The 12,473-nt window shown below is 35.7% G+C and overlaps 2 protein-coding genes across 2 annotated transcripts; both read left to right on the plus strand.

Annotated features, from left to right (window-relative positions):
* On the plus strand, positions 1 to 312 carry LOC129971326 (uncharacterized). The gene has a single exon (XM_056084960.1). The coding sequence runs from the start codon at positions 1 to 3 to the stop codon at positions 310 to 312; it is 312 nt and encodes a 103-aa protein (XP_055940935.1).
* A 10,224-nt stretch (positions 313 to 10,536) lies between these two features.
* Positions 10,537 to 11,625, plus strand: LOC129971327 (uncharacterized). Its single transcript, XM_056084962.1, has 2 exons — positions 10,537 to 10,732; positions 10,943 to 11,625. Exons 1-2 carry the CDS (start codon positions 10,537 to 10,539, stop codon positions 11,623 to 11,625), a joined length of 879 nt encoding a protein of 292 aa, XP_055940937.1.
* Positions 11,626 to 12,473: the final 848 nt, after the last annotated feature.

Consider the following 12,473-nt stretch of genomic DNA (forward strand, 5'->3'; position numbering starts at 1 on the left):
ATGTATGCTTATGCAGCAGTAGCTTTTCTTCGAGTTGAGACGAGCGAGTATGTCAAAATGCAGTTGTTAAGTGCTAAAGCCAGAGTTTCCCCAACGGGAAAGAAGACCACTATTGCAAGACTAGAATTGTTAGCGGCTACAATCACTGCAAGCCTTGCCTCATCTATCAAAAGAGAGATCCCGCATGAAGAAATCTATTTGTGGTCTGATTCAACGACAGTGATAACTTCGATAAAGAGAGAAGATGCTTGGAGTACCTTCGTACGAAACCGTGTTGCTGAAATCAGAACTTTGACTTCCAAAGAAAATTGATGTTGTTGTTTATGGTATTTAGTGGCGCAAGGGCCATATTTGGCCATGCTGCGCCAAGCAAATGGTAAAAAATAAAAGTAGAAGTAAAACATTAATATATGGGTTTTTCATTCATTAGTTAAAATATAAAAGCAGATAGAAATAAAAGCATGTATAGTATAATAATGCAATACTATAAGATAGACTTGTTTGAATGAATGTTAGATGAATGATATGAAACTAATGACCAAAATGATAAAACTATTGTTCACAATATCAAATGCAAATATAAAAGTTAATAGATTTTAAAAACTTAAAAATGTTCAGGTGGTATCTCTCGCCCACCAAGTCCTGCAAAGTTAATGACGATGTTTTAAAAAAATGAACACGATTTTGATTAAAAGCGGGGCATTCAATTAAAATATGATTTACAGTAAAATCCTTATGGCATGTTGGGCAATTTGGCGCCAAAGAAAATTGAAGACCTGTTGAATTTGCCTGTTTCGTTTAATCCTGCCGATCTTCCAAGTAGAGGTTGTTCTGCCAAGAAACTAGCGCAGTCCAAATGGTGGGAGGGCCCTGGCTGGCTACATTTACCTGCTGATCAGTGGCCATTCTCGGATGTAGTAGTCAATGAAGATGAAGTGCTGAAGGAACGAACGAAAACTCTTGTGTCTACCACGACTGCCTGTTTGAGTGCTCACGCCATCGAAAACGCGAATATGGAAGAACCTGATTGGTACTAATATTACTTTTCGCAATATGAGAAAATTGTACATATGATAGGCTGGATATTGAGATTTTTTAGAAACTGTAAAAAAACCAAAAGAGCTGAGAAAATGTGATATTCTGGATATAGAGGACTTTGAATGATCTTTATTACTATTTTCTCCGCTTCTCCAAAGTGAAGCATTTGTTAACGAGAAATTGAAAATATTAAGAGTTTATAAAGATGAGGACAAAAATTGAGTATCGCGAAGACGGCCATTCTTTTCGAAGATCTGTAGTTCTTCCTTCTCAACATCATGTTGTGAAACTTTCAATAGTTTCTTTTCACAAAAGACCGGTGATGTGGGGACTCAAATGCTACTCAACCTGCTGAGAGAACAATTTTGGATCTTAAATGGCCGAAAAACTGTGCGATCGATGATCTCAAAATGCGTTATCTGCAAGAGACATTCTGGGAAAAGATTCGGGTCTGAGTATTTAGGTTCGTTGATTCAAAGGTCAAAACGGCAAAATAGGTCAACTATTTCCGTTGTAGATGTTGTTCTTGTAGGAAGCAATAATCAGAAGCGTATCAACAGGCCCCTGGGACATGCGACAGAAATCATCCCAGGAAAAGAGGGAATTTCTAGACTCGAGAGACTTGAAACAGCCCGTGGAGAAATACTAAGCACGATTCAACGACTGTTTCCGTTGAAGATAACTTATGATGTGGCTAAGGATGTCAGAGCTAGAGTGCAACAAGTGCAAGCTACTCATGAGGTATAGCAGACACGAGTATTAGATCATGAAGGTCCCATTTCAGAATTGTTTGTTTGTGGTTTAATGGCGCAAGAACCATGTTTGGTTATACTGCGCCAAGCAAACGGTAAATTAAGAGCAGATTATAAAATATAAAATCCATGATATCAACATAAAACTGGTTAAAATATAGCACTTTAAAAATCAAATTTCTGGCAGTATAATATCAACAGTCCCATTTCAGAAACTGTTAAAACTAGGTCTGGAAGAATCGTTCATGGACCAAAAAGACTCGATTTGTGACTTTGAGACGTATTGAGTTGCGAACTCTCCCAACTCAAGGTGGGAGGATGTAGAAAACTGACTGGATAAGAGATTATTTTTAAACTTTGCTGTATGTTTCTTGCATCGGGCAACTTTTTTTACGAGCACTTCCGTTTTAAATTTTGTTTTCATGTAATGTTTTGTGTGCGTCGTAGTTTTAGATGTCCGTGAATGTAATTAGATGTAGTTAAAGTAGATTAAAATCTTTAGTAATTCTTTGAAAAGCATTGCGTTTTATATACTAAATCACATGAGTATTGAGAATTAGGAATATTGATCCATAACAGAGTTTTTGGAGATCGATATCAGCCAAGCATGGTGTCATGTCACAAAAGTTTAAAAGAGTCGAGAGCAAATTTATCTTTCTGTTGATATTTCTCAGATATGAACACGTAAAGAGAAAAATCGTGATTTTTTTTTAGCAATCTTCACTGCAAAGATTTGTTCCGGGTTATCCTTTCGGAAACATAGAATATGCAACACCGAAGGCAATCATTCTTCCTTATCTGTGGATAACAGAGTGGGCATAAAATACAATATTTTTTCTTTCTTATGCCCGCAATTTTAATTTCCACCAAATATTGATTTCAGCAATGCAGGTGCCAATTTAAGGAGAAAAAAATCCTTGCTTTTCTTACACAGAAAAAAAAATATGGAAAGACAAACAGTGAATTTTTTTTTCTACATTTACTGTAACGTATTTCCAACAGATATCCTCTCGGAATCAAAGAAAACCGGACACTAACGGCGAAGCACCCATTCATCTACAATTAAAGAGGGTCAAAAAGTGTAATAATTATTTTGCTCTCCTCCCTCAAATAAATTGACCACAATGAATAAAATGGAAGTTAGTCAGGAGCGCAATTTTTTTTTTTTTTTTTTTTTTTTTTTTTTTTTTTTTGTTCAAGGTGAAGTTTTGTTTCACTATATACTTCCGAGAACAAGGAGAAAAGTAGATTGAAGGCAAACATTCTTTCTTATGCGGGTTTTTTCGTGTGATTTTTTTATGCGGTTTATGAATTTCAACGGAGTTGGCACCACTGTAATGTTTTCTATCAGCGCACATATACAGCGCGCTAGCAACATACGCTTCGTATTCCGAGTTTTATCCACAACTCGCGTGATTAAGGATTCATTTTATAGGGAGATTAAAGGTAAATAGATTAATTACTTTTGTTCCTATTTGTATACAGTTAATATTATTTTTATTTTAGGCATAAATACACCTTTAACCCTATGAGCCCTAAATCTCCCCGTCCAACAGGGGCCTGACTCAGGCGCTTTGAGGCGTTTAGGTGAATTTAAGGGGCGAAAGGCATTTCCCGAAGAGCGCACCATATGCTCGTTATGGGAGGTCCGCTAAAATCGACATTGATTGATGAGCGGCTTTTCGTCTGCTATGCTTGCGAAGGAAAAGGACATCTCCGACAGTAACTAAGGGGATGAAACATTTATCAGTTAAGAAGAACTAAATTTAATCATTGGATTTTTTAAAACATTTTATTACGATTGCCATAAATTCTTTGTTTTATGCAAAAGATAGCAAAATTTTTAATATGTTTATCAATAAAAAAATCTATTTCATTCCTCTTTACTTATTTTTATTGACACTGATTATTCAAATATTTTTTTCGAAATCTGTTTCCTCATGGTTTTTTTTTCTAATATCTTGTATGATTACAAATCGATTTTCCTAAATTTATTGCATTATCAGAAAACTTCAATTAGATATTAAATAAAAATTTCGATTATTACTGTTTCTTTCTTCACCTTTTTGCAATTAGCACATTGTAGAAAAAATATGGTGACTGTATAATATGGTAATCAATTGCTGTACAGATTTTAAAAATAAAGTAAAATTTGATACATTCACATTCAATTTTGAAGGAACTTCTGGGAAAATAATTGAAAAATCATGAACCGATTGATAAATGTCTACATGCGTGTGAAAAGTACAAATAATCATAACATATTTATCACCTTATTTGTCAAAACTTCTTAGTTTTATACAAATACTAAAATCTTGCTGTTTGGAATAAAATTTATTAAGTTTCAACTAGGAAATTAAATACAAAATATTAATTTTAATTCAGAGTAATTATAATTTTGTTACGAGAATAAATGAAACGATCATTTGAGGAAACAAAAAAAGAATTTTCTTTCGGTGAAATATCACCCGCCCAATTATTACTTCATGTACTAATATGAAAATAGATTTTTTTTTGATGAATCAAACGAAGGTAGAGTTGTGTTAAGATACTCTTCACGATCATCTTTACTGAAATAGTGTTTCAAGGAATTAAATATATTATGCAGATTTATGTTTAAATAATTTATCCTTATATTATTTTTAAAATTTACTCTTAATTCTATAGCAAAGATAAAATGCAAAAAAGCACCTGAAATCGTCGAAACAAGAGTCAGTGTAAAATCAGTGACAACAAATTAAAATACCTTCCTTCAAACTGCAAATGACAATCACATGGGCGTAAAAATTGGCCACCCATTTCAATTATATGTCAGTAGGTGTCCCCCTCCTGTAATCTCTCTGAAGAAAAAGATGATTCCATTTTGTTTTTAGCCTCTGTTTCTGTCTCGGCTCAGGATTTTGAAGTACTGGAATTCTCAAGCGAGCCGTGCTCATAAAAATAAAATGAGTAATTGTAGCCACAGTGAAAAGAAAGCCAATTCCATTGGAAACAAAAATTCTAATATTAAATAGACTAGCAGAAAGTGAAGGATCCACAGCTGTTGCAAACGAATTAAAATTTGTTGAATCCTCTGTAAGAGCTATACACAAACGTACGAATTAAATAAATGATTCTATTAATAGTGCAACAAACGAAGCAGTAGAAGAGAATCATATTAAAGAAATATTGTAATAGAGAAGACGGAAAAGGCTCTCGTGTTTTGGATGAAAAATTTAACTAAAAAATGAATCCTCGTTCACAAATATTTAATTAAAGGAAAAGCTAGACAGTATTTCAACCAGCTGAAGGATTTAGAACAACCTCGTTCGTCATCCTGTTTAGAAAACCTGAAATTTTCTGTTAGCAATGGCTGGTTTACTGGATTTTTAAGACGATACACACTTCACAATGTGAACATAGCGGCGAGGCAGCGTCCGCCTATGAATCAGCTGATAAGAATTATTATAAAGTACTGGCAAAAATTATTCATGATGGTGGATATTGCCCAGATGAAGTGTTTAATGCAAATGAAACTGGATTATTTTGGAAAAAGATGGCAATTAACATTCGACTGGGCAAGTGTGAAAAAACTGCAAGTGATTTTAAAGCTGCAGAAGACCGAATTACACTCCATTTTTGAAGTAATGCATCTGGTGCAAAAATGTTCAAACCACTTATTATAAATAAAGCTTTGCCCCCACGTGCGAAGAAAGACCAATTTACATGAATATCCAGTACATTTCATGGTCATGAAAAAAGCATGGGTCACATCAGCTGTTTTTGCAACATGGTTCAACGATTGCTTCGTACCAGAAATTGAAAAATACTTGACAGAGATGGGTCTTCCTTTGAAAGTGTTGCTAATTGTTGGCAATGCACCCGGTCATCCTTGTTTAGAACATCCTAATGTACAAAGCGTTTTTACCACCAAATACGAATAGCCTTGTACAACCATTAGATTAGGGCATAATCGCAAATTTTAAGAAATATTATGTGAAATTAACTTTCAGCTACATTTTGAAAAAACTAGAAAACGATCGAATTGGTTTGACTGAAGCTTGGAAAATGTTCTGTAGACTGCATAAATCATACTACTGCAGCAATTGCTCAAATAAAACCACACACATTGAATTTGCGCTGGAAAGCGATCTGGCCTGAATATGTCATTAATCGAAATATAAGCGAAAACACGTTATATTATCAGAAATTACTGCGCTCGCACACATCAGCTGAGAAGGCTCTGACACTTTCAGCGAAAATGATCTTGCCGAAATGATTGAGGACGAAACTATCAATGATAGTAACATTATAATTAATTTGATGAATTATGAAGACGGACAAGAATTGGATTCCATTGCAGCGGATAAAATGTATGCAGAGATGCAGCTTGGCAACAAATTGGAAAAGCATTTTCATAAAATAGACACCAATTCCGAAAGGAGTTTGAAATTCCAAAAAAAAGCTTCGGTCATGCGTATCTTCTATCGTGGCGTTTACAAGCAGCTGACCAATCGCCCTCGTCACAAAAACTGATCACTGACTTCATGGTGCCAAAAAAATAAATCAATTAAAATTATATCTTTAAGTGAGGAAAGTGATTTTGAACAAATTCATCACAAGAAGATGCGCGTTTTGGATTATAACGAGTGGTAGTGAATTATGTAATTGCATTTTGAAAACTTTTCCATATATACACTGAAAAATTAAATGTTATTAAAATGTTTCCATTTTTATTTTATTATGTTTGGAAGCACTTTCTCATTTATTTCGTAAATAATTGACGTATTTTCCAAGTGAGACTTTTTTGTGCGGTCCCTCTCCGCCGCATAAAAATAATTTCTGTAGTATGTCATTACATATAATTTGTATATTATATGCAAGTATTTATGAAATTTCCGATTTTTTTTTTCATTTTCTTTTATGCGGTTCCTGTCAACCACAAAAAACATGGTTTTCATGTATATGTATATAGATACATAGATAAATATGTGTGCTAAAAAATTTCCTCAAAATATTGATTACAACCACGAGAGGGTGCCTAATTAGGTTAGAATTTCTTTTTTTTTTATTTTTACTGTTCGTTCTTAGAAAATAAAATATGTAAACACAAACAGATTTCTTTTCTTTTACTGTGTCCACAATAAACATTTTCCAAAGGTATCCATTCGGGTTGAAAGAAAATAGCACGCAAATGACAAAGAAAAGGGGGAGGGCCAGAGTGTGCGATTATTCTGTCGTGCCTTCTGAACAAATTTTATTCCAGCACTGATTTCAACAATGAAAAGTATGGATGGCAGATTTTTTTTTGTTTCTGCCTCCCTTTCGTAGTAACGAAAATATGAAATAATACGTAGAAGTCCATTGTAAGTATTTGTTAGAGGATATCCTTTCGGAAACAAGGAGAATCAGAGACAAAAAGCAACCCTTCTTCCTTGACTGAAGCAAAAATTATATTATATATATATATATATATATATATATATATATATATATATATATATATATATATATATATATATATATATATATATATATATATATATATATATATATATATTATTGCCGCATTGAAAAGAGGACAGTCGATTTTCCATGGCCGAATGTTCATAGCACTGCTCTCATAATCAAGAGATCGTCAGTTCGAATCCTGCTGCAGACAATGCGTTTCACAGTTTGTGTAAATATTTATTGTGTTCTGAGTGAAGTTGTTAAATTGGTTTAGCTCTACTTCTTGTGTCATTGCGTTCTACACTTAAGTACCTACGCGACAATAAATTGTTGTTAAAATGCATCTAAAGCAATTTCCTCTCAAAATAGCTTAAAAGCAAGAAAGTGAGCGATGTTTGAGTAGTAAGTTTTTATTTCTGATGTTCTTTCTCAAAAAAATATAGGTAAAGACAAAAAGAGGATTAATCTTTTTGACTTAATGCACTGTGAAGAATTATTCCCAAGACATGCACTCAGAATCCAAGAAAATCGGACATAATTCTTCATAACTTGAAGCGAAGTGAGGGTTGAAATGTGCAATAATTATTTCTATACCCGCTATAATAAATCTGACCCAATATTGATTTGAACAATGAAATGGTTCCATATCAGAAAAGCAGATTTTAATTTCTACTGTCCTTTTGGAGAAAAGAAAACGTTGAAATTCAGACAGTGATTTTTTTTCAATCAGATTTTTTTCCAAGATATCCTTTCGGAAACAAGGAGAATCGAACACTGCAGGAAACCATTTTTCTTAAAATATGGTGAAAAGAGGGCAAAAAGTAATTTTTTTTCGTTGTTATACACGCTAAAATAATTTTCTCCAAACATTAATATACATCTATGAAAGGGTGCCATTTAAATGTAGAAAATTCTCATTTCTTCTACATTTTCGTAGTAAAAAAATTAGAATGAAAAACAGTGCAATATTCTTTTCTGTGTCCACTGTAAAGGATGTCCTCCCGGGAACCAAAAACAATCATGCACAATCATGGCAAGGTAACCAGTACCATTCTGACTTATTTCTTTAAAAAAAAGGTGCGGGAGGTTGTTATGTTTGCGTGCCATGATATCCTTACCTATACAAATATAATCGCACATTGAAGGCAAGATAGTGATTATGTACTTAAGGATAAACGTGAAGATAAAATATTAATTATTCTGCCCGATAAAATAATTTGCAGTGAAAATTGTTTTCAGCAATGAAATAACGCCACGTATGAAACTCAAATTTTCATTTCTACTACCCTTTCGCAGAATAGACGATCAATGATTTTTTTTGTCCTATTCATTGTAAAGAATTGTCTTGGGATTCCTAACGGAAACAAAAAAAATCGTACAATGAAAGAAACCATGTTTCGTTATTTAAAGAGAAAAGGGGGGGAGGCATGTTCTTTTATTTTTAGTTATTTATTATGTCCAATAAAATATATCCCCCCAAATATTGTTTAATACCTCTAAAGGGTGCCATTTTAGGATAGTAAATTTTCATCTCCGCTGCCCTATCATAGAAAAAAAAATTGAATGAAAAACCGTATGTGGGTGTTTCCATTGCTAAATATATCTCAGGATATCCTTTCGGAAATTAAATTGAAAACTTACGCTGGAATTCTTCCTTAAAATAATGTAATCCGAAAATTGATTTCAGAAAGGAAATGGTTTTACGGATAGTAGGGTTTACTGGCGCAAGAGCCAAACTTGGCTTCAGGAATGAAAAGTTGGGAATTCAAAAGTTTACTTTTGCCCTTTCACAGAGAAAAATACGTCAGATGTCAATCAGGGGATATTTCTTTTTGCTAAGCCCACTGTATTGATTTGTTCTTCGATATCCTATAAGAAACAAGCAAAAATCAACCTATCTTCCATATTTATGGAAAAAAATGTTAGCTGGAGTACAATACTTTTTTCTGTTGTATCCGATCAAATAACTTCCTGCAACTCTTAACAAATGAAATTGCGCCAAGTGAGGGGATATTTTCATTTCTACAGCCCTTTGGCAGAAAAAAATGGATTTACTTTGTCCACTGCAAGAAACTTCTTGGAAACAAAGAAAATCGCACAAACTGACCATACAAATCATTCATACTGATTTCAGAGACAAGAAAAATAATTACAATACTTTTTTCGTAACCACTGTATTAATATTGTCCTTAATTTGATTTCAGCAATAAAACGATGACAGGGGTGAAAAATATAACTATAGATGCGTTTTACAGAAGAAAGAAAAGCAGGAAGACAAACAGTAAAGGATTTTTATTGACAGGCCCATTATTAGAAATTGTTCCAGAATATTTCCAGAAATTGTTCCATAAAACACAATCGCACATTTATAGCAAGACAACGATTTTTATTTAAGAAGAAATGGTGAAGGTGAGATGGACATCATATAAGAATGTAATATTCTTTTAAAGCCCGTTAAAATAATTAACTGGTTTCAACTGGTTCAAAAACTGGTTTCAGCTATCAAATGGTGCGTGGAAAGTTTTCCTTTCTGTTGCCATTTCCAAAATAAAAATTGGGAAGAAAGTCATTCGATTTGTTTTTCTTTCCAAAGCAAAAAGTTGTCCCAAGATACCGTCAAGTGGACAAAATAAATGGCACACTGACGGAAACTCAAACTTCATTCCTGAAAACCTCTCCCCCTCAGGGGCTCACCTACTATAGGTGAGTACGGGTGTCCCAATCCCGAGGTTCCCAGGGATCTTTACTCCCTTTCAGTTCTCTCTCCACTACGCCTTCTGATGTCTGCTTTGTCCTTCTATCCCTCGACGGCAAGCGAGGGAGCTCTCCATGGGAAGCTGTCGCCGCTCTGTTTGCTTCTTGCTTCTCATGGACAGCCAAAACCCCACGTGTTTGCCGTGCGTGGCGACCCATTTGAAAGACGGGTGGTGCACTGTGGTCCCCGGTGTATCAATCGGCTGGTACCTAGTCACCTGAGTGGCTAGTCTGCTAGGGATCAAGCGAAGGGGCTACTCCTTTGGCTTGGCGTTAAGGGTGGTCACTGTCCCCCGGGGTAGCTCCCAGCGTATAGGTACATATTAGCACTAGGGTAAGTACCGAGGTTGGAAATATCCAGAGCCGGTGACTGCCTTCCCTTGTTGGGCTCCGTGGTGGGCGGTGCCGTCGGACCCGAATCTTTTCTAATATCGTATGGGCTCCTCCAAACGTGGTCCCTTCAGTGAGCGAAAAGTAATCAAATTTCTTAATACTACTCAATACTTTGATAAATTTTTTGTGATTAAGCGTGTTTCAGAAAATAAAGAATCTTTTAAGAAAAATGCGTTCAGGTGACTTACTAGTGGAAGTCGATACCAAAACGCAAGCTCAGAATATCATCAAACTGAAAGCTCTAGCCACCATACCTGTTTCTGTGAGTCCTCACACTTCGCTAAACTTCTCCAAAGGTGTAATAACCTGCGGAGAATTATATAACGTTCCTCTAGAGGAAATAAGTTCAGAATTGAAAAAACAAGGTGTGACCAATGTTCGCCAAATTACAATTCGACGAGATGGCCAGATACTACCGACAAAACATTATGTACTCACCTTTCACAGTCCCCAATTACCCGAATCCATATATGCAGGTTACATAAAATTACCAGTTCGCCAATACATTCCTAATCCATTAAGGTGTTTCCAGTGCCAGCGCTTTGGCCATTCGAAGGTTAATTGCCGCGGGACAGTCACTTGCGCCCGTTGTGCCGAAAAAGGGCATGATAGTCAACAGTGCACCGCACAAGAAAAGTGCGTTAACTGTGGTGGTGACCATCCCTCTTACTCTCGAACTTGCTCGCGATGGAAACTGGAGAAAGAAATCATTACCATAAAAATAAAAGAAGATTTAACATATCCAGAAGCAAGGCGTAAGATTGAAATACAGACTCCTACTCCTGGAATAAGCTATTCTTCCGTTGTTAAAAAATCATTTTGCTCAAACTGCTCTTGTGCCAACTGCAAGAAACAAAATTCGACAACAAAACCTCCAGAAAAAACATCTGAATCAGATTCTGATAGTTCAACCAAAATTGTTCCAGATTCTTCTAAGCAAGATCCCGATACACATAGAAAAGCCCGTAAAAATAAATCTCAGACCTCACTGACGCTGAAACTCGCGAAACGTGGACTTTCGCAAAAAGATCTTTCGGTAAAATTCAAAAAATCTAATATACGGAATTCAGTCGCTTTGGGATTAGCGAATCAGAATATAGTCCATAAGGATTTTACCACCATTTTTGGTGACACGCTAACCAACCCAGATTTTAAGCTCCATCCATCTGAGGATGAAGATTCACTTGATATGAGTTGCGAAGATCTAGCAACTCCAACAAATGCACGTCCTCTTTCTTCATCAAAACCTCTTTCATAATGGGTACCTTCGTCTCCTGGAATTGTCGCGGCATTCGTTCCAAACTTTTTGATTTATAGACTAGCATCAACCAGTTTCATCCCATTTGTATTGGTGTCCAATAAACTTTCTTGGCACCCGATATTGCCATTAAATTACGTGGATATAACTGTGTTCGGAAAGATGCAGGCACAGCTTCTCACAGTTCTGGTGGTGTCTGTATCTTCACATCCAATCTGTATCCGAGTACACCTCTCAATTTGCATACTTCTCTTCAGGCTGTGGCTGTACAAGTTCATGTACGAACTTTGGTCACAGTCTGCTGTATCTATTTACCGCCTAATGATATCATACCTCAACAAGAACTTGATAATTTAGTGGACCAGCTTTCTTCACCCTTTATCCTTCTTGGAGATTTCAACGGCCATAGTACGTTGTGGGGTTCGGTAAGTACAAATTCTCGTGGGCAGCAGATTGAGCAGTTTATTGCTGATAACTGTCTCTGCTTGCTCAATAGTGAAGAGAAGACTTACTTCCATGAACCCACACGTACCTTCCATAATCTTGATCTGGCCATATGCACTCCTACACTCTTGCCATTGATGACATTTTCCGTTGAGAAAGATCTATATAATAGTGACCATTTCCCAGTTATCGTCTTGTATGCTGACAGAGGAAATGCAACCGCATGCCCTCCTCGTTGGATTTTCCAGCGAGCAGACTGGGATGCATTCATGCAATTGGCACATATCACTCGGGATATGGTCAGTACATCAGACATATCGGAAGCAACACAAATTGTAGTTAATACACTAATACATGCCGCAAATATCACCATCCCAAAACGCTCCCCATGCCCCCAAAAATTT

Source organism: Argiope bruennichi, chromosome 6 (assembly GCF_947563725.1).
Source record: "Argiope bruennichi chromosome 6, qqArgBrue1.1, whole genome shotgun sequence".
NCBI lineage: Eukaryota > Metazoa > Arthropoda > Arachnida > Araneae > Araneidae > Argiope > Argiope bruennichi.